General features: G+C 38.9%; 1 protein-coding gene across 2 annotated transcripts in view; it reads left to right on the top strand.

The window, feature by feature from the left end:
• The window catches only part of alk (ALK receptor tyrosine kinase), a 426,012-nt gene that overhangs the window by 126,827 nt on the left and 271,868 nt on the right, over positions 1-27,317 (top strand). For both annotated transcript variants that reach the window (XM_086273707.1, XM_086273706.1), the window contains exon 2: positions 23,745-23,855. In XM_086273707.1, the coding sequence (XP_086129833.1) occupies positions 23,745-23,855 (111 nt within the window). The remainder of the gene's footprint in view (positions 1-23,744; positions 23,856-27,317) is intronic.

Below are 27,317 nucleotides of genomic sequence, written 5' to 3'. Positions count from 1 at the left end.
AAAATGCACAGGCACACATTTTACAGAGTGCCAAGAGTAGGAAATATGATGTTATAAAAAAGAATTCATGGTGCTAATATGCTGACTCATTTTATAATCAATTCCTAAAGGAATGCAAATAATTCATTTTTTTTAAACAGCTCAAGGGAACTTTTCAAAAGTAAAAATGATCTATGTCAGTCTTTGTAGTGACTTTTCATTTGTAATAAAATAATTACATGTACATATAATGACCAACAAACTGATAACAAGTCGTAATGAATAATGAAGGAGGAAAGGATTTAATTCAACCATGTCCTCGTTTATTGACCATGGGCCCATCGGCGGGCCCATTTTACAGGTAAATAAGAAGGGTTGGTCAATAAAGGGTTAAACAGCAAAAACTTTACACATTCTGTAAATCAAATAAGCCTCTCATTGAAAGAGAGGATATTATTCTTAACGCAAGAGTTTCTTATTGATTTGCAGCTAAAAAAAGAAGAAAAAAACAGCAACACAAACCTCTAGCCTGCTTAATGAGGTGATAACTGCTGCAAGCATAATCACAAAAACTGTTTCTTTAGTGCTATGCTGTTTATGGACCATTTTAACACAGCCTTGATTCAATTTACTCTGTGTAACACTTGGAAAACTGTCAGTTTGGGTTTTTTTTATATAGTGCAAATTTGCATGCGAATCTGTGGAAAACAAGCAGAAATCAACTACAGCCACAGGTGTTTGATAGGGTCGCCACCCTTCACCCGAATACACCCTTAAATCAAGTTAAACAAACATGTTCACCCTTGGTGACACCTGGATTACAGCCTCAGTCCGTACTCTATCAGCAGCCAGGTGCAGTGATTTGTCTGATGTTGGTGATGGGGTTTTAGAGGAAGAGAGAGAGAGATGTGGGACGTGGTGCAGATTGCTTCGAGTGGGGTCAGCATGATGGCAATGGCATGGGACACCCTGAATTTGCAGAGTGACAAGAGGCAGAGAGAAAAGAGACAAATATTGAAAGGCAGTTGTATCTTCATGTGTGATGATATGTGTGTGTGTAGCTGTGTATGTTATAATAGGGACAGTGGCTGCTCTTTGTGTTTGTGTGCAGCTACAGAGAGAGAATCTCACGTGCAGACAGATGGAGGCAAGGTAATTGTGTTTCACCCCACCTCGTCTCTTCAGTGATGAGTTACTGCACATGGCGCCTAACCAGCAGGTGGGTGGAGGGGAACCACAGGAATTAGAGAAATAGCAGGACACCATTTAAACAACACAGTGTGTCTGGACAGGACTGCATGGTTTACGCCTCCTGTTGTTTGTGTGGATTGCAAGTTCTGATTTTGCTATTTTCTGGACACAGCATGCGTTTTTCCTTTGTGTACACACAAATGCATAGTTTTCATCAATCATAATTGCTATGCATGCACAAAGCTCTACTCTTTCTGTTTCATTTGAGCATTGGCATTGGCCGTCTGTGAGAACCCCAAAGATCTTCAGCTAGCAGCTTTGCTATGCAGATACCAAACCACACTTATAATTTAATGATGATTGAAAGTAATTCTGTTGTTACCACTGACAGATAAGCCTTTTGCTTTTCAATTCTTTTTTTTTTTCCTTCAGAAAAATTGGAATGTCTGTTTTTTAGACAGCAGTTGACATTAATGGGGGAGTTTATACAGGGGCAGCTGTGCCCTGACAACCATGGCAGCCACATCATTTTAGCTCAGTATTCACTTAGTGTTAATATGAGAGGCACAGTGCCGTAGGCCGCAGGACTGATCAATAGCAAGGAGGCTGTGGAAGAGATTAACAAACAGAGACACGCACACACATGCACATATGAAAAGGCCTTTTTACACAACACACAACTCTTCTAGAGTTCTTGGAGAAGGTAATGGAATTATAGATCAATAGAGAATTGTAAAGACTGAAATAACCCTCTGATCTAACAAAGGGAGCATTTCCTAGATTGTGACACAGCTAATATTTTTAGTTACTTCCACCAGCGAGGTGTGATACAAGGTCTGTATTAATCATGAAACGCTAATTATACTATTTTCCCTTCAGAGAAGGCACTTTGATAATCAGGTATTCACTTAATGTCTGTGCAGACTCAAGACAAAACTGTACACATGACTCCGCTTACATGCATGGAAAGCTGCAGTTTTATGCCATGCATGCTTATATGAATGCACATCTGCACACAATGCAATTATCTTTTTGCGAGCTGCAGCTCAGAAAACAACATTGCTTTTTGGGGTTTATGAAATGTAATAAGTAGCTGTATTCCAGTCTCACTTTAATCAGGCACAAAGTCACAGAACACAGCATTTGAAGTGGCTGGCAAACAAGCAAGGCACAGGCAGACCAAGAGATGCACTATTCAGCTAGATTAGCCAGACATGCCGACACAGAGATATGGGCTGAAAGCTCCACATCAGCTTAACTTCCCCTGATGATGTCAGGGACACAAGGGACACCAATTTAACTTACATGATTGCTATATCCAGAATTAATTTCTATTATGTTTTTATTAGTTTGTTTTCTTTATGATCAGAAGTAAAGACATGTGTCATTCCCACCTTCACTGACAACCAGGGGAGGTTTTAAGTCTGCCTGGCTTGCTCTGCATGATATCAACAACATGCCACATACAAATGAGGACTGAAAACTCAAAAAAACCCGCAAATGTCACCAATCCAAATCTTTTCGTGTGGTTGTGGAAGCTGCACTAAAAGCCTCTGAGCAGCTCATTAGCAGAGAAGAAATTATTTAATTATTTTCAAAAATTCAATAAACTGAAAAAAATGGCCATGATCTTCATGCAAACTGGCATTTTCACCTTTAACTGTATATATGAAATAAATACAGTTAATGTTTGCACTTTAACATCTGTAATAATTTCTTATGAAAGTATGAAAGGAGCAAGACAAACACACTGTGGAGGCCAGAACGCAAAAACAATTAAGCTAAAAAAAGTAATTCAGAATTTAAAAATTCAGAAATAAAAAATGCAAATAAAATAGCGCTACAGGCAAGAATGTAACGATAAACCAAAGTTACAGTAATAATAAGGTAAAATTAAGGCTGCCTAAATTCTCTTGGTATGGATACTGGAGCTCTGCGCAGTCACTTGACTCAAAGCGTCTCATCAGGCCCTGTGGCTGCTAAAGCGAGCTAAAAGCATGGCGCTTGTTTTTCTGATATAAGGTGCTCAGAAGCACTAGAGTTCCATAGAAAATAGAATCAAGTATAAAAAGTTTTCTTCTAGTTTTTTTTCTCTTCGTCTGGAAACATGAGGCGCCACCAGCTTACGTCACTGGTAAAAACAACAACAAAACAAAACACTGCTCTGCTGTCTATGCCCTTCTTTTTGCAGTTGGACATATGAGCTACCTGTCATGGTAGTTGTTTCTGTGACATTGAGAATCCCCTGCTGTGCCCATACTTTTGCCATACTCATGTTGGTGACTTGTGGCTTTAGCTAATACCTCCTAAATCGTCATGTCTTGGTTGGTAGGAATCATCCTTAACTTCTTGATTAAATGTATTCTTTCTTTTTCGTCTACAAACATAACACAGTCAATGAGCACTTTAAGTACACCATATCAGAGCAGGGATCAAAATGGTGTGGAAATTCTGCCTGGTTTGATGAGTTTCAGTTCCTGCTCGGACATTTGTTAGGGTCATCAGCATGAAAGCATGGATGTGCCTTGTACCAGCTGTTCAGGTGGTGTGATAGAGTGGGAGATATCTTTTGGCACACTTTCCCATAGTAGCATCTGAGCATCATTTAAATGCCTTGTCCATCCCTTTATCTCCACAGTGTAACTTTTTTCTGATTGCTGCTGACAATGAGTTCACTGTACTCAAATGCCCTGTGATATCAGGCCATCAGAGCATCTTTGGGGTATGGCGGAACAGGAGGTTCAAATCACAGATGCTCAGCCAACAAATCTGCAGCAATTATGTGCTGTTATGTCAAAATGTACTACAATCTAGGAGGAATGTTTTCAGCACCTTGTTGAATCTATGCCATTAAGAACTGAGACAGTTCTGAAAGTAAAAAGGGGGGCCAGCCCAGTACTAGCAAGTAGGACCTAATATTGTGTCCAGTGAGTTTAGGGTTTATGGGTGTGGTGTGTGTTCCATTCACATGTGTGGTGGTGTATGTGTTATATATGTATTTGTATCAGCCAGACGGTTCAGGAGAGGAAGTAGAGAAGGAGACAGAGAAGGCAATAGCACTAAGGCATAGAAGCATTAAATTGTGTTTTGGCATCCATCCATCCATCCATCCATCCATCCATCCATCCAAATATCTGTTTACTTTCATGTGGACTTGACTTGTTGATTGTAGGAAAAATGTAGAAAATGCTGGCCTATATATGAATTATAGAGCTCTATTTGACACCCCCAGTGAATTTTCAGGTTATGGAATGACAGCAGGAATACGCATCAGTTTTTGAATCTTTTCCTCCTAAAGGTAATACACCTCGTTTCTGAAGAAGGCACAGACAAAGCACAAAACTCTTCCTTTTACAGCTGCGTTGGATAAGATGCTATTGTGTATACTCATCGGTATACCACAACACCACACCCTACCCTGAGTGTAATTGCTGACCATGCCAGTCCCTTTATGACCACTGCGTACCCATCTTCTGATGACTGTTTCGACTGTTTCAGCAGGATAAGGCGTCATTTCACAAAGCCAAGATCACCTGAAACTGGTTTCTGGAACATGACACTTGTCACATGTCATGTTCAGTCACCTCACCGTCACTTGATCTCAATTTAGTAGAGCACCTTCAGCATTTGGTGGTCATGCTATAATGTAAATATGTGCAAAAATCTTCCGTGCCACGAAGAATTAAGGTGTTCTGAAGAGACACCAAGTCAGTATTAGCGAGATTCACCTAATAAAGTGGCTGGTAAGTAAAAACACACAGGTCAAGGCTGAGCATGTGCTCTGTGTCTGTATAAACACACAGTGACACTTGTCTTTGTGCTGATTCAAATTTCACAAGATGTTGTTATTATATTATGTCAATTAGATTAGAAGATAATTGCCAGAGGCTGCTTTTTTATTAAATTTAATTTGAAATTTATACTTTAATATTGGGGGAATTCTCCTCTAAATGTTTTCCACATGGAAGGATTTTTACACTTTAGGGACAGATAATAGTTGTGAGCTTAACTACAGGTCTTGCGTAGCGTTAATTGTGCCCTAGATTGACTTTTTTTTCCAAACTAAAAGATTGCTGTAATTTCTGCCCTGACTAGCTTTTCCCCACTGTACACTCTGTTCTTTCACTGCCCTCTGTCTCATCTGCTCTAGCACGGTGTACCTAACAAAATGAGCAGCTCACTTCACTGCTTAGTTCAAGCTAAAGATATAGTGAGAGCTAGTTACCATAGATATTACTGTCCTTGGATGCTCAGATGAAGGCCACAAGCGAAAAATGTTACCATATTGGTGAAACTAAACTTTGTCAACATTTTCCTGAAATTCTGCTCAAGATTTATGGTACGTGTTTGTCTGCGAGCATTCAGTGTAAACTGTGAAAGTGCATTATTTTTAGAGACTGACTTTTTCAAACATGTCTTTGGGCTTTTGGCCTGTTGTTTCACCTTCACAAACATTAGCATTACCTGTCACAGGATTAACATTTTTAATGTTAACCACTTGCACTCCTGGTCCTTCTAGTGGCTGGTGCATATAGTTTTTCTGAGCGATTTTCTATTTAGTTGATGTAGATTTACATTTTGGCTACCAACCCGTTTTTAATGCCTTTAAGTTCCCGTCTTTGAAGACTGTCTGTGAGTGCCACAAAGATTTTGTGAAGTCTTGTAGAGAGAGAGATGGAGAGAGAGCATGCCGTGGTTGTGTAGGTCAGATGTCAGCCCACCTCTGCAGCACTTCTGGACAGTCATTCTACACCAGTGAAAACATTAGGCTGAACATTATTAGATCTGTGTAATTGTGTTTGGGAATTTCCCGTATTATAGGGCTAGATTTGCGGGAATGTTTTAAATTGTGTACAATACCTGCAATCCTGCACTCCAAGCCCTGATTTAAGTTTTGCATGCTCTTTCTCTGCCTTGCAGCTCCTTAATTATAAGCTAACTAAATATAGAACTTATTGGAGTTGAAGATCTTAGTTGGTGTTTTGAAGTCCTGCCCACAAATATCACATATCACAAAAACAGTTTCCAGAAATGGCTTTCATACATGCAAATACGGCGACATGCAAATTTGCAAAAGGATCCAATAACATCAGAGTATGTCAACAACAAACACACATATTCTCCCACACAATCACGTTTGCTGTGTCTCCCAAATCCCTTCAGCTGCTTTAGCAGAACCTCTTCTCCCCTGATAGACGTCAGACATACTCCCCACTCAGCTCAGCAAGAATGCAGCACAAACCAGACCAAATGACAGACCCAGACCGTGAGAATGTCACCATGTGAAACGAATGTTTGCATTAATATTTGATACAGAGTGAAGGCATGCTGCAAGTTTAAACAGGTGCAGCAACAGAGCAGTCACACTGTGAAAAGAATAAAAGAGACTCTAGAGAGACTGCTCCAACGGTCAACCTACCTATTAAATGATTGCACTAACTCAAAAACTCTCCATTAAATATCACTTACAGCATGCTGCAAGGAAATGTAGTGTACCACTTCCTGCTATTCTACATTATGCTGCCTGTTATAGTATGAGATAAACCACGATGTAGGGCTTGCAGCTGCATAATGTACATTAAACAAATAAACACAAAATACGAATAGAATGTGGATTTGCTGCATAAATTCAGTAGCAAGCAAAGGCCGTTGTGAGCCTGCAATCAGTTCAAATGACTATATGGATCATAAGTGCATTACTCACGCAAGCTTTGTATTTAACCCTCTCAAGGCAGGCGTTGCAGATTTGCAACAGTTAAAAACTAACAACCTGATTACCCCACATACATATTTTATGAGTTTTTTTTACTCAGAAGCACCACTGCAGGACTCGGTTGTGCATTAGCAACAAAAAATTTAATTTGAGCCTGAGAGGGTTAAAAGAAATGCCATTGCTAATTATTCCATTTAGTATTGTGTAAATACACCACTACTCAAAAGTTTGGCATCTCCTTGAAATGTCCGTGTTTTTTTAAAGGAGAGTACATTTGTTTTAGATTAAAATATTTCCAGTAAAAGACTGATTAGAGGAGTTTCAATTAATTCTCTCCAAATAATTCATAAATTTCGATTCAATATCTTTGCAGATGTCCAGAGGCTCATTCTCACTTTTCATATTAAAAGGCTAATTTATCATTAGAAAAAAAAAACTTTTACCAGTCATTTAAGCACAGCTAAAATATTTGTGCTAATTAAGTAATTAATGAAAAGACTTGTTGAGTGTCTGGAACGTTTGATTAAAGTCACAAATTGACCCCCTGAAAATAACTTTCTTTTGATTTTTGTACTTCTTAGAAATGACTGAATTTATTTTTATACAAGTATACATTACTGTTTTTTCAAAACAATATTAACTGGCAAGGAGAACAAAGAAAGGTGGGAGGCCCCAGTGGTAAACAGAGCAAAAAGATGGGTACATCAGCAATCTTGTTTGTTAAACAGAACCCTTAGAGTCCCCCTGCTGGCACCTTCATTATAGCACTCCTGAAACATAGCTGAAGAGGCAACTGCAGGGTGTACGCCTTCTAGGCAAAGTCGGAATGAAAAACACATATTCTTCTCTACCTGTTTGTACTTTTTTGCTTCAGGATACATGTAATTGACAGTAATCAGCTGCCTCTCCAGGAACTTTCTCATCCTGTGTTTGGATAATTCTGCAGCTGGTGACTGTCGTCGCTGTTCTGAAGCCTCGGTGAGTTCAGCATTTTAGCAGCAGTAGCTCTCCACCTGTTGCAGCTTTTGGTTAGAGTGCCAGTCAAGTTTGCAGCTCATCTCCAATACAGAACAAGCATCATCATTGCCAGTTGTAGTTCAAGAACTGGAGATGGCTGATATAGAGGACTGAAACAAAAGGAAACTGACCAGCTTGCCAATAGTGAAATGACAGTCAGAAAGACCAGAGCTAGATTTAAACTTATACAGAGGCCATTGGCTCATATTATTACCATATTCTCTCGGATAGTTCAAAAAAATAAAAATGAATCACAAAATATACGAGGGCAGCCATCCCATCATAATACCAGGATGGCTCACCCAGTTAGTCTATATGTAGAAAATGTTCCTTTGCTTATCTTAACCTTTTCAGTCTTGTATCCTAATTTAACTGATCACTATTTTTATTTTAAAAATGGACGTGATCACAAATATAGATATGTAGATATAAGTTGCTATGAGTGGGAGAGTACCTTATAAAACACACAGTTGAACTTCGTTGCTAATGCTAATGGATTCAGAGTTTGAACTCAAATTGTGGAGCAAACAGACTAATTGTTGGGGCTGTCTTTTTATCAGTTGTTACATGTTGTATATTGCACTGAAAACTGTAGTAGTCTACACTATCAGTGCGACTCAGCATGCAAATATTGCAAAAGGGCTGGATGGTTTCTTTGAAAAAGGTTAACGTGTTTTAAAGGTGGGAAACAAGACTCAGCACAGAGTAAGCATGTTTTAAAGTGGTTAGGAGGGTGTGTGGGACACCCACTTAGACAAAGGTCCACTGAAGAAATGTCAAGGTGACAAACTGTTCAGAGACAGCAGAGATGATTTACTGGTTGTAGCTGTCCTGTAGTGGTGGAGAGTCACTCAGAGTAAAGAGCAGGTAATAGTCAGATTTCATGTAGAAAGTGAGAGACTGCTGGTGTTAAGAGGAAGCTGAAAAAAGTGAGATGGTATATGTGTGTGCATGTGAGTTTGGGTAAAAGAAAGGGCAAACAAAAACTGGTTAAAACGTGAGAAAGGTTAAGAGTTCGACCAAATTTATTGAGTCCTGTCTCAGTTTTTAAAAGCCTGCCCGCAATACATTAACTCCAGTGATTATGGGGGTAGTGGGGAGGTGCTGTGGTAAATCATGTCCACTTTTATACAGTGGCTGCTCTTGATGGATTGTGTTTGTTAGTGGAGCCTTGTGTTGAATGCACTTGAAATAGTCAAGATATTGCTAAATTTCAGTGGGTAAAAAGAGATGGACTGTATGTCTGTTATAATTGTGTGGCAGGATTTGATTTGCAGCTTCACACTGCTGCAGTTAGAGGCACTGCTAATGCCTGGCCAGTCAGCTGAGGGATTAAAAAAATGTATTTTTTTGTTTGTTTTTTCCACTTGATGCATAGCTTGCAGTATAGAGATTGACAGTCTTGCTTGGCAGCACATTATTTTATTTTTTTTAATTTGCTATAATTGAGTTTTATTGACACAATATGTCGTAAAGTATGAAAATATGCAGGAATGTCAGATTAAATATCTCAATTATTGGGATAACGCAGGAGTTGTTTCAAGGACGGAGTTTAAAAGTGTAGCATATTATCTTTTCATCATAGATATTTCCTTATCTCATTTGTTTTGTGACAACAGAGAGCTCCAATACATGAGTTTCAGCATCTTTATGTACAAAGAAAACTTTTAACTTTTACATAATGTACATAATCAAAGTAATACTCAATTATTTTGAGGTCTTGTTAGACTAGTGTAGCAGTAGGACCTTGCATTAATTTAAATTGCAGGTATTTTTGTATGCCTCCATTACACCAAGTTTTAGAAATTAGAGGTATGAATTTTCCAGTTTATTGTCAATCAGTGTCAAATTCTGCAGCTGGCATTGCACACAAAGTGTGTTGGTGCACTAGCAGTGGTAGTTCAGAGGAGCCTCAGAAATACCCTGATGTCAACAGCTTTGACAAAATGGCACTATAATAAAGACAAGTTCATATTTCCCGCATGTACCTTCAGCCATATAATGTTTATAGCTTCTGCTGTATTTCCCACTGGAACTTGCTGTTAAAATGAAATTAGTCTGTCAGCTCATTTCAGTTCGTAAAACGTTGCTCTGATCCTCCTTATGCCTGCTATCATGTTGGACACATGTAAATGTTTGTTAAATTATGTGAAAGTCTGATGAAATCAGTGATCACCTAAAATGATTTCCTGCTTTACCCAATGAAAGAAGAGCAATTGTTCATTGGGTGATTTCACATTTTTAAACCGGTAACTCACAAAACTAAAGAAAAGATAACCCTTACAGAAATGCCAACAAAAATATCAGGAATTTCATTGAAACTGGGGAAAGGAAAGAAAAAAAATTGCTCCCAGATTGTCAAGTACGTCCGCTGCAGCACAAATCAAATGTGTCATGACAAGTTAATGCCATAAATAATTTACCAAAATGAAAATTATAATATGTGGTTGCTGCGTTTCAATTAGTTGCCACTGGTTCAATGTCCCAGATGGACTAACAGAGTTGCACCCACATGTTATTGAGTCAGTGCTGCTATGATTATGGTCTAACACAGTGCCAGTAAAAACATGAGAGATGCTGTTTTTCCCATGTTTCCTTACCTCGCTGTTGTGACACTATTTCTTATTTGCAAAACAAAAGACAGGAGAGCTATTAAAATGAAATGGCATGTTTTTGGAAAAAGCAGAAGCCCTTAAAAGAGACTTCTCATCTTTTCATATACCAGACTTAAAGATATACTGAGGAATCACACTGGCCATTTTAAATCAGTGGTCATTTCCCATGCCTGGTGTTTAGTGTGATGAATGTATATTATAATGCAGTAGAGCAACTGTTTTTATATATGAATCCGCTGAATTAAATTTTTAACAACTGTGAAAAAGTTTTTGCTCCTTCGAGATTGCTTTGTTTTGCATATTTGTTACACTCATCAAGCTGATTTTAATGTTAGGCAAAGAAAACTAGAGTAACTACACAATGCAGTTTTAAAATAATACTGTACGCCAGATGTAACAGGACACAAACCTTGCAAAAAGTTAAACTTCTGTCTTGTCCGTCCACAGAGTATTTTCTCAAAAGTTTTGGTGAACATCAAGATTTTTGTTTGGCATATGTAAAATTAGCCTTTGTGTTGTTTTTGGTCAGCAGTGGTTTTCTCTTTAGAACTGTCCGATGGACACCATTTTTGCCCTTTTTCTATATTATTATTGTCAGAAACAGTGACCTTAACTGAGGTAAGTAAGGCCTGCAGTTCTTTAGATGTTATTCTGGGTTTTCTTGTGACCTCCTGGATGACTCGTTGATGCAGTCTTGAGATAATTTTGGTGGGAAGGTTCACCACTGTTGGACGTTTTCTCCATTTGTGGATAATGGCTCGCACTGTGGTTTGATGGAGTCTCAAAGCCTTAGAAAAGGCTTTGTAACCCTTTCTAAGCTGTTTCCTAAGATTGCAGCATGTGTTTTTGAGATCTTTCAGTCTTTGCCAAGTTGTTTTTAAGTGGTTTCTTGATTCACAGCTCTGGCAGTAATCAGGCCTGGGTGCGGCTAGTGATTGAAATTGAATTGAGTAAATGAAGCTATCGTTTAAAGATTGCCTTCTCCATTTACTCTGGTTATGATGATGATCTCAAACATTTAAGTGTGACAGATATGCAAAAAAATAAGAAATCAGGGAGGGAGCAAATACTTTTTCACAACACTGTACATTTAAAAAATATGATCAGATAACTAGTAGTGTCTACTGGAGGAAGAGCAAACCAGCATCTCTGTCTTTGTTCAGTGTGCCTGCTTACTCTGTTGCAACGTGTGTTGCATCGGCTGCTGTCGCTACAGTTGATTGATTAGTGAGCAGTTAGGGACAAGAACACAGGAAGGTACCAGCAACTCAATCTACTGCCTACTTTTCATGATTCACGAGTTGACTGGTTCAAACTAGTTCTGAGCAAAGTGGCCTAAAAGCAGTTATTGTTCTTTATAAATGCTTGTTTTACTCTAATGCATTCCATCCCATAAGTGATTTGGTGATTTGAGTAGTCCCTGCAATGTGGACCTGAGTTAAAACATTCTAGTTTATATGCAGTCGTAGTTTCTATAGGGGAGAAATAGAAAGAAAAATAAAAAGCAGAAATGTGTGAGTTCCAACCCAGTTAAATTTAACAAAGCAGCTTTTATACAAACCAGGCGTCAAAGAGCTGTTAAATGAAAATCAGTTATGGCATGATTTGGCTTATGTACTATGGTCTGTTTCTATAGATATTTTCCACTCTCTAATAAAGCTAAACTGCCAATGGAGCCACTCTGATTTTAATCTTTCTGTTTTCTCAAAAATGAAACGGGTAAGAAGTATTGACTGAAATAAAAGAACAATCCAGTGGTCATTTTCAACCCACTTATGAACTGCTGGTCTGTAGTAGTGTTAAATTCCTCTTTCCTAATCACAATCCAGGATGTGCGCGTAAAGCAGGATGTTGTGCTTGCATTATAGTAGTGCTGAAAGTATCATGAAAGTAGCTAACGGGGTTGTTCAGAAGGTTGCTAGATTTGTTGTTAATTACTTTTTGAAACAAATCTGCTACATTGGGACTGAGTACTAAGATACTGCACAGCGTGTGATGTTATTTATTAACCTTTATTTAACCAGGAAAATCCCATTGAGATTAAAAACCTCTTTTTCAAGGGAGACCTGGCCAAGATAGGCAGCAGCAGGTGTCTCACAGTTACAGAAATTACTCAAACACAGGCAGCAACAACACACATGCAACAATAAGGGAAAGAATACAAATAAAATAAAATAAAATTCAATAAAATTCAAATAAAAATAAATAAATAAATAAATAAATCAGTTAAAATGACAATCAATCTAATTGAAACAGCTGCATGTTATGGACTTGGCCTCAAGGATTCGTAGTACAGTGATTAGGGTACTTTTACATGGTATACTGTATTGTATCATAGTATATTCTGCCATACATTTTACTTTTGTAGGTAGTAATTGTTTTAGAGATTTGGTCAATGTCTTAACAGGATTTTTTTCCTGCACACAAAGGTCTTTGCTTTCCATTATAAAGGAAAATTAAAGGAATTTGTAACCATTTTTAAACCATTATTTGCATCAAAATAAAATTTGGTCCACCTGAATTCACAGGATCTGCAATGAATGCACCAAAATCTAACACAAAATTAAAACAATAGCGGCCTGCTTTCATGTAAAGGTCTTTGAGTGCTACAGTAGAGTAGAAAAGCGCTATGTAAGAACCAGTCCATTTACCATTTACTGTGTTTATATTGTGCTACATTTCTGTTAATTAACACTTCTTTGCAGACAAATGATGTGTTTATTCACCTGACCCAAGTGCATCTCTTGGAAGCGAAATATAGTCTTTCATTCCATTCATTGTACCTGCATGATGGATGTGAATTAAACTGGAAGCACAATACTTGACAGCTGTGAGATCCCTCGCCATTTTCCCCTGTGTGCTTTTGCATACTTTGATGGTATTGCCACTTTAGAAAAACTGCATAAAGGGATAACATATCTTTAGTCTGTTATTCATATAGTGTTTTTGAATCCTTCATTACTCACTGTGTTTACTGCATGCATATCTTTGGCCAAACAGAAAGCAGTTGCGCCCTTGTGAGCTGGATGGATATGTAGACACGCTGTGCAGCAGCACGTCTAAGATGATATTGGATGAGTCACATTAGCAACCACTGCATTGTTTTTCTTGGCCTTCATGCATTATTTATACTGTAGTTTGGGGTATTTTTAAGCGGTTGAATAAGTTAGTTGCAACACAGACACAACTCTACAGCGCTCTGCCCATGAGTCATTATTGGTTAACATCACTTGTCTTAAATTCAAAGTACTTCAAAACAGCAAATGATGATCCGCTAAAAGGGACAAGGGCTTCACCTTTTCATGTGCCAGACATTTGATTCATGTTTCATACCGGCCTTTTAATGTAGTGTTACCATCCATACTACATCCAGGAAACTTCAAGCTGAAGGGTTAAGAGAACAGCAATGACTGGCACATGTGGGCATATGATCAGTCGTTGATTATGGAGTGCTTGATTAGCTTTTGCTGTGCATTCTGTTTGGTGGAGGATGTGATTTTAATAGTGTTTGATCATGCTCATTTAGTTGTAGGATTAGTGCAAGACTTTTTTCTTAGAATTCTGGAAAAGGAACAAAAAAAAAAGACATGCACAGTTTTTTTTCCAGTGGCCCTGATCCTCATCCGTAGTACCAAAGTGTGATCGTGATTAAAATTTGATTAATTGTGTGGCTCTAAACAGTTGTTAAGTAAGGTTAACACAGACTTGTTGCCTTAACTACATATTTACCTGTATCCCCCACAAAGGCCATTTTCAGCTTAAGAGGTTAATGAGATAAAGATGTGATATTTTTGTTACGATCAGAAGGATTCATTACTACGATAAATGTTTAACACTGATTGGTGACTGTGACTATTGTTTAATGTAGTTTTACATTCCCGGTTGGTCCTGGCTCAGCTTCGGCGCCTAATAAGCTCATCACTGGACCCACTTCAGTTTGCCTACCAGCCTGGCATTGGAGCGGATGATGCCGTCATTCACCTCCTACATCGTTCCCTCGCCTGGAGACCGCTGGAAGCACTGTGAGAATCATGTTCTTTGATTTCTCCAGTGCCTTCAACACCATTCTTCCCTCGGTTCTAAAGGTTGTCCTTTAGAACCGAGGGAAGAATGGCTGGTGAACTCTGGAGTGGACCATCACCTCACTACCTGGATCCTGGACTACCTCACCGACCGACCACAGTATGTGAGGACTCAGGGCTGTGTGTCGGACAGGGTCGTCTGCAGTACGGGGGCCCCACAGGGAACGGTTCTGGCTCCGTTCCTCTTCACCATCTACACTGCAGACTTCTCCCACAATTCCACCCAGTGCTTCCTGCAGAAGTTCTCTGATGACTCTGCAATAGTCGGCCTCATCACTGATGGGGACGACAAGGAGTACAGAGGTCTGACCCAAGACTTTGTGGACTGGTGCCAGCTGAACTACCTCCAGATCAACGCCAGTAAAACCAAGGAACTGGTGGTAGACTTCCGCAGGCACAAGCATTCTCCACTGCAACCACTGAACATCCAAGGTATGGACATTGAGGCTGTGGACAGCTACAGGTACCTTGGTGTTCATCTGAACAATAGACTGGACTGGACTCATAACTCAGACGCCCTCTACAGGAAAGGGCAGAGCAGGCTGTACCTGCTGCGGAGACTCAGGTCGTTTGGAGTGGAGGGCCCACTCCTGAAGAAATTCTATGACTCTGTTGTGGCTTCTGCTATCTTTTATGGCGTGGTCTGCTGGGGCGGCAGCATCTCTGCTGGGGACAGGAAGAGACTGAACAGGGTGATCCGAAGGGCCAGCTCTGTTCTAGGATGCCCTCTGGACCCAGTGGAGGTGGTGAGTGACAGGAGAATGGCGGCTAAGCTGTCATCCCTGATGGACAACATCTCCCACCCCATGCAGCAGACTGTGACAGCACTGAGCAGCTCCTTCAGTGGGAGACTGCGGCACCCACGGTGTGGGACGGAGAGATTTCGCAGGTCTTTCCTCCCCACTGCTGTCAGACTCCATAATAAAGACTTTAACTGATCAAGCACACACATCCATACATATGCAATAATACTAAGTGCAATAATCCTTTCTGTCATCGTTGTATTTTTACTCAGTTGTATATAGTATTTGTATTTGTATTCTATTTTTATCTTATTGTATATTTATTTTATTTTATTCTACTGTATATAGTATTTTATTTTATTCTATTCTGTACAGTTGTGTACTGTATTTATTCTTATTGTATTCTAATTTTTGCCTCATAACTTTTGCACTGTCCACTTCCTGCTGTGACAAAACAAATTGCCCAAGTGTGGGACTAATAAAGGTTATCTTATCTTATCTTATCTTAAAACATTGCCTGTCAACTGTTTGCAGTAGCAGACTTCTCCACAGAGAGGAAAAGAGAGTTGTCTCCGTACATGTTAACGGTTAGGGAGAATATGTAGAACATATTTCAGTTTAGCATTCTTGGCCATATTTTGTTTGTGGCTGTGTTTGTGTGTCAGCCTGTGTTTTTTACATAGTTCATCCCTACATTTGGCTGCTGGGAGATTTGCTGAAAACCCTTTGTAGTGAAGAATGAGAGCCACTGTGGGCTAGCTCAGATACAACAGGAGAGCACTGTGCATTGTTCTCTTGTACTGTTAAAGTACTTCAGTGTGCATAAAGCACTAGCTAAAAGTAAAAATTTCCACGTCCTGTGCTAATTTTAACTTTATATTGTTTTTTCTCGAGGGTCTCTGATCTTGTGCCCTACAAAGTGGTAATCAGCTCAGTCAGTGCAATCCATGGGAAACTACAGTAATTTCTGCTTTATGATAATCACATCTTGTTCAGAGTGGGCTTTGAAACCTGCTCTTTGATGAATGATTCATATGCACACGAAATACCAAACTAGCAATTTCATTATAATCATACAGCTCAACATGTTAGTTGTCTGCAAGAGAGAAGCCACAAACTAATCAATGTGTCACTCAATAAGAACAACTCAGATCTTGCTTTCTGGGTGCTTTGATGATGTAACAAAATAGGAACCCTGACATCGTGGTAAAACACTCAAAGGTATTATACAGGCTAGAGCTGGAAGGATGTGAGAGGCAGGTTACATACTGGACATGGAAATGGACTGGCACTTGTATAGTGTTTTTCTAGTCTTATTTACCACTCAAAGTGCTACAAAAACCACAAGGCACAAATCACCATGCAATCATACAGTATTTTATGCACTTTATCTACCTTCAACTAAGGCCTTTATCCATTAACCTAATGCCTTTGGACTGTGAGAGGCAGCACAGGGAGGCACAGTGGTATACATGAAGGTTCCGGTCTTGCTGTGAGGGAACAATGCTAACCAGTGCAATATCATGCTTCCCATGGTGCAGGTGGTATCCCAGGGCTAACACCGAGAGGCATACAATCTCGCACTCACACTTCTCCACCTGTGTCCAGTTCATCATTACCAGTAAACCTAACGGACTTGGGTTTGGACTGTGGGAGAAGAGTACTCTGAGGAGGAAACAGCTATCAGTCTGAGCTAAATAAAAGGCAGTTTTGATTATTTTTATTTTTTATGCCTACTATCAATACTGCAACTATGTTGACAAGGTCTTAGAGCCCATCTGTGACCACCACATGGTCAGAAGTGCACTAGCCTCCTCATGCAGAAGGACTAAGGATGCTAGTGCTTGCAGAATCAGAAACTCTCACATTTGGTAATTTCTGATTGCTTCCTCGAGACAACATCCCAGCTATCAAACTCTGGTTGAAAGGATGCCCGTAGCTTCAGTATCCATTGTGGCAGCAGAAATTGGCTTCAGCCTTAAGAATAAAATGAGATCTGATTTGAAAAGTTGTCTGTCAGCAGAACAAATGTTGCCTCTGCAGCAACCTCCCTCGGTACATTTAATTATGCTCAAGCAAGCTATCCCGTTAAGTCCACTGAGTTCACATTCGCCTGTTTAGGTACAATGGCTGTAGTGTTTTAGTGCCTCGGATGTAACTGTAGGGAAAAAAAATCTTTTATCTGCTTTTTTGGGTTTTGAGAAGTAAGCTTTAGAATTTCTGTTTATCTTTTCTCTCCATGCCCTGATAAATGAAAATTATGTTCACATTTTGATCAAGTTGTTCTTGAAATTATAACCCTGTTAAATCTGCCTTGTTACATAAAAAAATGAAAATTAGAATGGCAGATATAAATGACACTGAATTTTTATGAATAATAAAGTAAAGTAAAGGATAACCCATCATCAGGTGCTAGCCACTGCACCACTGTGCTGCGGTGCTTATGAGCAGCCAAATTAGCAGGCTAAACTACAATATTAAACCTAATGTTGTTTTACAAATTCTGCCATGCACACAGGATAATGTCATTAACATTTCTCTTAGAAGCTTCTGTTCTAAACAATTATTAATGCACTGGAACATCTCCTCACATTGGCATATTTACTCACTACTTGAGCTATACCAACAAAGAAGAAAAGCCCTCGTGGGATGTGTGAAAGAAATCATTCTCAGAATAAGGTTGAGATGTCTCTGAGTGTCACCAGATGTCTCAAATTGATGTTGAAAATCAACAGCTGGCATTTTTTTTTACTTCTTCAATGCAAAATGCTACATGTACAGTAAAATGTGCATAAAGGAAAGAGGTCTATATAATTAAACTTGTGCTTTTCATCATTAAAGTACTCATCTCATGGCCACAAACTGTTCCAGCATAGCAAATGAGAGGGGAGAACTTTTTCTCCAACTTCAGATACCACTCTGTGACTGAACAAACCATTTTCATGCATTATTTGTGAATACTGGGCTGCCTGTTCAGAGGTGTTGCTGTATGTTTGACTAGTGTAGCAAAGCTTCAAAAGAAAAAAAGGGGCTCAGTGTACAACAGCAAAATCACTTTCTTTAATGAGCATCAGGGAAGCCCAGTTGACACCTTCATTGTCATTGAGCAGCTCTTTAATCCCTGGGATAATGGTTTCACACTGAAGGCTTGTGATCCATTTCTTTGATAAAATCTTTTAAAGTTCACGTTGAGAGACAAAACAGTGCTTTACCTTACTCGCAATTCACGGTATACATGTCAAGTGAGTGGAGCATCTTCATCAGAAGGCATCCCTCTGATGGTACATCAGTGTTTGGTGTCTGGCATTGCTAGTATCTCGTCACATATTGTGAAAGCGTCTCAGCTCAATGCTAAATTTGTTACACGAACAAAGCAAGTTTTTAATGGAGATAACCTTTGATATTTCTGTAGTCACATGATCTCAGTCAGCTAGACTAAGAAAAATCTGTTAAACTGCTCAGTTTCAAATGCAGTTAGGCAAATCTTAACTATAAGATTTGCCTGTCATTATGTCAGTCGTTTCTGCTCTGCAGGTAATAATTCATGCTGCTGTTTGGCTTTCAGTAATAGCTGACGAGAGGGAGAAGTGAGTTGATTTAGATTGGATCTCTCTCCAGAGAAGAGGTTGCATTTTTGGAGGTCTTAAGGGTCGGTTTCATTGGCAGCACTTTAAGTTAATAAGCTGGATCAAACAGTTGAACCAAAATCCTTGCTTGTTTACAAGTCAGGGTTTATGCAAAAACATATTAATGTACCAGCATCTTATGACAAATGCAAAAAGCCTCTTAGAAACAACTCATCTCCCACTTAAAGCTTACAGCAAGCAGGGTGGGTGGCATTTTCACAAGAACACTTAGCTGTCTCTCCTTTTTTAACCCTGTTTAACCTTTGTCGCTCGTTGTTAGAATGAGACTTAAGCCTTAGGAAAACATGACACCTGTATTAATGTAGCTGAAACATTTGAGAATAATTAAGTGTCGCCATACTCCTGTTTAAAGACCGTTTAATTAGGGATGTAGTATTTGCCTTGCCTCTGTTGGTAGAGGTCTGTGAATGACTGTGTATACACACACAGCGTTTTGGGATTGGCGAGAAACGTGTGTGGAATTCGGTGAAGGTCTTAATGAAAGTCAGAGTGCTTAGTGGACATGAGGGCTCCTCTGATGGAAATCAATGTGGTCTTTTGTAGCAGGGAGAGCAGCCAATTCCAGGCCTCAGCTGCCTGATGTGGTGTTGGCAGACTTTGACGAACATTTAATGACGCGTCACTGGGCTGGACAGGTAATCGATTTATTTAGGCAGTAATGTATGTATCCCTAGGTAAATCTTTAATTAATGGGCAAAAAGATGAGGACAATTGTGATGCAGAAGGCCAAAGAGCATGAAATTCCAACAAGGTAGAAGGGTGGCTTTCTCATTTCCCTTTCAATTAGCTGTTAGTGCTTCATACTCCAGCTGTTTTGCATTACGTTTAGATATGTCTTTGTTTAGCTTGATCTTCTCTAGACAAGATCTTCCATGGCCAGGAGTTTAACTGCTATTGTTTTTGTTTTGCAGTTAAAAGATAGGCATAAAATCCTTTGCGCAACTTATTTCAGAGTATTAAAATTCTATATTCTTATATTCTGATGTGGAGAAAAAAAGAAGTGGCTTGATCGCCAATGCAAAAAAAAGTTGGCAACATGAACTTTCTGCTTATTAATAATCTGTGGAGGAATGTTTTAATTGGTATGTGGAAGGGGTGTGTCTGATTTATGAGTCTTCAGTGCCTGCTGGCTGGATAATAGCCTTTACTGTTCAAACTAACTTTGCTATAGTGGTGAGATGCAGAGAGCTACACAATTTTAGTGTTTAATGTTTAAATGGTCTCTTCTTGTATGTAGTAAAAGAAGAAGGGGGTTTGTGTGACAGAGGAGGATACTAGGCATAGGACGGCCTCTAAAGTGAGCAGCTGAAAGAACAAGAAGATTGTAGAAGTTCCTAATTACCAAACATTCGGACAATTGCATTGAAACTTGGGATGATTAAGACATAGTTTCACTAATCACACTTGACTGAACCACCAGCAGCACTGCCACTACGCCCAAAGACCACATTAGCCCTCTAAAACCTTGTGTGACTGACGTATTGGAATTGTCAATTTTTTCTGAGTGCAAACATTTCACAACCATGATGATTTTAGTGAAGGCCACACCAATTTGCAGGTCTGGCTGAGCCAAAGATCTACTGTCTGTATGCTTACCCTGCTTCCACTTTTCATGGGTAATTGGCTGCCTTTATGGACCCGTGCACTCCTCTGAAACAAAGGCCACAAGCGGCACATACCTCATGTACAGGACTGTTCACTCAAAACAGTTTGCTGTTCCATATGTTTCTCTACTATGTTTTAGTTCCCCATCATTAATGGATTTTGAAGGTATTTCAGAATCCCCACTTTAATCTCATTAAAACAAAAGTTAAGTTAAACAAAAGGTTCTGGATATTTGCAATTTTAATAGTAAAAGAAATAACATGGGTGTACACAACTAAGAGAGATGTATGTTTATGCATAGGCATGTCTCACTGACAGCTTGAGTCAAGCCTCATTGATAAATCCACTAAGCATTTAAAGGATTTTAGAGTGTGGGTGGGATAGAGTTGGATTGCTCACTGAGCTGAGATCTCTCTTCTCTGTTCTGTTCTCCAACTGTGTGCACAGCAGTTCATGTGTTTGTTATGCACCTGATTTTGTGGGTTACAAAAATAATTTTCTCTGGGAATTTGTAATAGTATCGTTACAGTCATTTTAATTTATTTTAATTGAAATGGACCAAACAGATTTATAAAACTGATATATTATTTAAAGATGTACAAAAAATCATAAAAAGAGCATAGACTCACTCAGCTGCCAGACATACAGTTGTACCCTTGTTCTGACTAACGTATGAAACTTTCAGAATGCTTCAGCAAGCTCTCTTTTTTTTTTTTACTTAATGACATTCTGTTGGAAATTGAGAGTATGACTCTGTTCATTTACAGTGAGTTCAAAATGTATTCTGACCCCTTATTTCTTATGTATGAGGTTTTATTTCACAGAGCCTTCAGCTGTAAAAGAACATTTCTGAGCTTTGCTGGTAGAAAAATTTATTGATTAATTGAACATAGTTTAGAAAGCATGCACATTTGTTCTTCATGTCTGTGTAGATCTCAATAACAATTTGGCCAAAAGATCATTTTAGAACTGACTTTATATTACAGCCAGTGTTTATTATATTATATCACTTCATTCCATCTATACCATGATGCTACTGTAGCTACTAGTTAGCTCTGGAAACAAAAATCAATTGACAGTCAATATGACGATAGCGAGGGTGAATTTATTGAGAGCAGAAATGTCTTCGCGCTTAGAAGTACAACCAAGGACTTGCTTTGACAAAAGGGCAAAGACTACATGCATAGAGGAAAAAGAGGATATATAGCCTAGGAATAGTGTTACAAGAAGGGGAAAAAGGGAAATTATGCATCTTTGGTGGCTCTGTGGATGATAAAAAGAAAGAAAAACAGAATTGCGGAAGTCAGCACCTGCTGAATTGTTTGAGGTTAAGCTGGAAGCAGAGGCATGTAATCAAAGGACACAGCGAGGAGGGAAAAAAACCAACATCTACTGCTCATAAAGCATAGGTAAGGCATTATAGCAGCTGAGTTATGTGACTGGACACGGGTGTGCCATGCACAGTTGCACAATCTTTTGAAAGAGAAAATCCCCTTTCATAAAATGGACTAGAGTGAGTCGTGGTTCTACATGCTGACTGCAATAAAGAATAAACACAGGGCATGTTTGCAAGTGAAAATTACCTTGAGCTCCACTGGAAATAAATTGTTGCCTTCTTGCAGTACAATTGTTACTGTATATTGATTTTTGAAAAGTTGTTGTTGTTGAAAGTTCAGCAATAATCATTTTCATTTCATGTTTTAAGGTATATTCATATAGTTTTGAGCGATAAACCCATACTTCAGAAGTCCTCTGCACAGTGGGGAGTCATGCTAGAAGGATCACTTAAGCATCACGTCAATTATCAGGCCTCTGTTACGTGGCTAGATAGAAGACACTTTTGAGTAAAAAGCAAATAAAAACTCACATGGAATGAACCAATAAATGCTAAAAGAACATTGAGCCCACAATGACAGCAACTTTATGTTCTGATGAGAAAGATATTGACATCTCTGATCAAAATTCTGAACACTGTGTAGTGTGAACAACAGAGTCTGTAAATCATCTCTGATCATTGTCCTTGCAATGAAGCATAGTGGTGGCAGCTACTAAACTTACAGTAATTGTTCTCTGTAGCAGAGGTGTGTTGACTAGTCAGAATTAAGGGTGAACTGCAGCCAAATACAGAGATACTTTATAGTTTACCACTCATCACTCATCACTCATCAAAAAATCTAAACAATAGTCATATTAATGCAGTCTGCTTTAAATGTTAGTAGAAATCTTTCTGAGTAAGAAAACATGTTTAATATTCTCCTGGTCTCATTTTGGCTGAAGCCAACTGTAAACTGTTTAGTGCAATGAAAGTCAGCATATACAATCAATCGCTCTTTAAGGCTCATTTGAAATGACTGCAGGATTTATGCAGGGGTCTCCTTTTTAGGCAGCAGTGTATTGGTCTGTGACTTTGTAGTAATTATCCATGGACTAAGGACAAAGTGAAAGAGGGAGAGCGTACGTGTGTGTGTGTTTGTGAGTGTGATGGCATCGTTGGAAGATAGGGGGTACATAAAGTGAGAGAGAAAGTTTTTGCATCTACTTTACAGTATCATGCTTCTATTCGATCTTGCAATAATTAGTCTTTGAGTTTAGAAGGTGAAGACAGAGTCAAACAAAAGTAGACAAATCTGCCTACAGGTAATTATGCAGTCTATTGATATCCAATAACCAATTCATATGGCTCCTTGGACTTTCATACTATCACTCCAGTTCACTCTGTACCAAAACTGCAGATGCTTTGTTGACATAAAAGTGGTGAAGTTTACAATGGTTATTTATTTAGTGAAATGCCTCAGTGTACTTTATTATTGCTGCAGAAACTCCAGTAATAGTTGGTGATTCAACTATAAGACTTTCACTTTCCTTTTCAGCTTGTCTGCTAGAAAAAAAAGACTCAGCCTGTACAAACGGTTCATCAAAATACTTTTTAGTCTAAAAAGGCAAGATCATACAGCGTTTACAAATTTTAATGAAGGAAGCAGACTTATGACTAAGCTGGACTAATAAAGAAAAGGGAGTGCAACGTGGATGCTAAATCAGTGCCAGAAATTAAATAAACAAAGCAATGAAGTGTATTTTACTGAATTTCTTAACATAGTCATTCTTTGCAACATGTACTCTGAAAGTAAAATGAGGATTTGCTATTTTTGCAGGTGAGCCACTGAATGGTAGGACTGCTCCTGGGATTCCTAAAGGATACTGGAGCTTCTCCTGGATAGCTGAGGACAACCTCAGTTTTCCCAGTGACTCAGTTCCTATTTCCGGTAAGTGAGGTTTTGTCAGCCCTCCTCAAACAGACCACAGATCTCTGTTCCCAGTTGTCCTCAACACCTGGCGTCAGCTTTCCCTCAGCACACAGTAAATCTCTGTCTTGTCTGCTCTCTACAAGGCACAAAATTGAGATTTTGTTGAAGATAGACACGTATTTATTCTTGAATTCACACACTCAGACACACGCATCACCTGTAAGGTGTTACATTTCTTACAGGTGAAATTACAGCAGAGATGAAATGAAACAATGCATATAAAAAGATACAGTTCTACATAAGCAGTTTAATTAAGACAGTTCAAAACCTAGAAAAAGCTGGAAAGAGTTGTTTTTTTTATTTGAGATGTGCTAATTTCAGTTGGCTGATACAATATCTTGGTTTGTTTTTTCTAAGTGTGACCTACAGATTCAAATTTTTTGCCAGTTCTTATTGTCTTTCTAACAACTATATCTTATAGCATATATGAGCAAAAGTAAACTTTTTTGTCAAAAGCACACTAGAAATAAGCTAATTCCAGACCCTGGCTGGTTAATCAGTGTGTCTCTAGTAAAAATGTACATGTAGCCAGGTTGTTTTTTGGTATAAAATAAAATGTAAAATTATCTTCCATATAAATGTAATGGAAGAGAAATGGGACTAAAATATCTAGCATGAGTCTTTGAAGAAGGCTTAATTTTAAATAATCCATCCATAAAATGGCCAAAAAGTGTTTTTATTAATAAGTGAACTCGATGTGTAGAAATCAATTAGAACTTTGAAAAAGTTTGCTCTGAATATAAAACAGCAATGTCAAATAATGAAAATCAATTTCTTTCTCTTTGAATCCTGAAAGCAGCAAGGCGTAAAGAATTACTTTTTTTTTCAGATTTATTTAAAATGACAAAACTGTTGAGACCTTTGAAGCTTTAATAAACATAAAAACAGATGCTGCATGTGAAATGAACTTTAAAAGACAAGTACACAGTCAAGGAGACATAGTCTTATGTACTTACAACTAAGATAGTGTATGCAATAAAACGGATATGCTTACATGGGATATTATAATGCATGGCTTTATCTATTTTTCTTTTTTGTCTTTTGATGTGGAACATGTCTTAAAAAGTCATTAGCAGCATTAAACATTCAATCTTTTCATAGACATCACTAAGATGATGTGAAGTCCTACAGAAAACCATTCTTCAAATTGTTGAGAAGGTTGCTCTACAATCCACTTGATCACAGAGTATACTTTGTGTACTCTATACTAGTTTTAAGGCAAAAACATCTCTTTTCACATCATTGTACTTGCATATGAAGCAGTTTACTGCTTTGCTGCTGGATTGGATATACTCAGAGCTGATAATTTGAAATTAATTTCACAGACACAATTGCAATCACTATTTTGTAACTCCTGACACACATTTTAAAATCATCTCAAATATAATGTCATGTAAATCTGCTTAAGGGCCATAATTGATTAACCATTCCTTTATTTGTACATATTCTGTGTGTGAAAAAGGCTAAGAGGTTTACCCACTCCACTATTCGTTCTCAAGGATCCTTCAGGACCCTTGTTAATGACTTTAATTAGTCATGTTTTGTAAACAAGAAGAAATTAAGTGGGTTGATTTTGGCATTATGTTTAAAATTAGCTAATCATAGTTCAAAAGCAAGCTTTTAGTGGGCCAATCAAATCTGAAGAGATGGCAAGAGAGGAAGAAGAAAAGAGTCATTTTCAAGACCATGTCAATGACACTGGCCTCAAAGGTCGGTTTTCTGTGCTGAAGCCATTCTAAATGTAAAATGTTTGAATGAATAAAAACACAGTTTCTTGCAGCTGTTGTCTTAGAGCATCAGTCAAAGCTGATGCTGAGACAGCAAACCCAAAAGTGACTTTGAAAAGTGATCTAAAGATGTCAGAGTTCAGTATTACATCACTTGGTGTGAGCATCTGTGTAACCCTTTAGGCGCTTGTCGTGCATCTTTGTCACATCAACCCATTCGCATCACTCGGAGGTGACGGCTCCAGCAAGATTTTTTTTTGCCCATTTCCAGCCATCCTGGAGGGTTGGAGGTCATCCTGTAAGTGATGATTCAAACTCCCAATAGCACCAAACTGTCACCCAGCTGTTTATGAAACACATCTTTGACAGTGGATCTCTGGGACCATGCTTCAGCTGCTCGTGGCTCTGACAGTCCACAGTGAACCTGACTGAACTGGTGTCAGTTACACAACAGATTGCCATACTGTTTTTGAATCAATCAGCCTGTCATGGACACAGCCAAGTACATTTTTCTGCTATTTCATGCAATGACAGCTCTGACCTATTGTCTCTAGTATGTTAACAAGCCCAGAGAGGGTTTATTTTTATTTTTCTGTATGGTGATTAGTGAAGTGAGTTTGGCTGGAGCAGGAAGGCTTACATCTGGACAGTAAAAGCTTGATGATTACAAATGCTGATGTAGAGTAATGGTGAGCTTCAGTGAAACAAATTAAATGTTGATTGAACAGACAAGAACAAATGTACACTTTTACTAGTACTCGTTATAATGCATTGTATTCTGTCAGTATATAGGCATTCTTTCCTTCCTATTTGTTCTTTGTATTTCATTTCTTGGAGAGATTACATTTTTAAAAGCCAAAAGGAGTCATGACTCTTTGGTTCTTCTGATAAATCTCCAAGGGACTTTTAAAGATTGGCTGGTTTTATATTGTGTAACATAGCATCAGAGGGTGCTGAGAAAAGGTTTGAGAGAGGACAAGTCACAACAACATGGCACGGTGAACTTGGCTGTAGGCTGCAGCGATAGATCTCTGCTCTCCCTACAGCATCTGCTGTCCGCTGGCATTTATTACCTACCACAAAAGCCAAAAGCACAGACCGACTGGACCTACGCCACCATACTCTCCCTCTCTCGCTCTCTCTGCATCGCTGCTTCGATTAGCAGCTTTAGCTGCGAAGATACAGGGCAACTCATCTTCCTTGTTTGAATTTCAGTGCTGGTAAACTGATTTTATTGCCCCACTGTGTCAGTGATGTCAATAACGTCACAGCCCTCAGTCTTGAAGTCTTTCCTGCTTCCCATCAACATTTATGTCCTTCTTTGAAAAATGGCAGCAGGAACTGACCATAGCCATATTCTCTTTTGCTAAAACCTTCCCATATGCCGTCTTTATCACTTTAGACCTGTTCTCTTCATGGAGATGGATTGTCCTGCATCAGCTGTGCCTGCCAGCTGTAACACAGGCATTCAGATGGATGCTAGCCACTTGAGGAGTTGCTGTGCTCCACAATGGAACATCTGCCTCACTCAGCTGGTAGTGCTGTTCTTGTGTAATGAGACACAGCGCTGGAATAAAACACATTTGCAAAGGCAGAGGGTTATAAAGGATAGAACACTGGAGCAGGTGCTTAAATGTGGCTGCCTCTTGGAGTCATATCATTTAGCCTTTCCAACCCCTACTAGTTGGTGCGC

Source organism: Aulonocara sp. 'chitande type north' Nkhata Bay, linkage group LG19 (genome assembly GCF_057382095.1).
Source record: "Aulonocara sp. 'chitande type north' Nkhata Bay isolate Kocher_YH1m ecotype deep benthic linkage group LG19, A_spYH_male_GT1.1, whole genome shotgun sequence".
Classification (NCBI taxonomy): domain Eukaryota; kingdom Metazoa; phylum Chordata; class Actinopteri; order Cichliformes; family Cichlidae; genus Aulonocara; species Aulonocara sp. 'chitande type north' Nkhata Bay.
The sequence above is the reverse complement of the archived record's forward strand: the minus strand, read 5'-3'. Positions and strand labels throughout refer to the sequence as shown.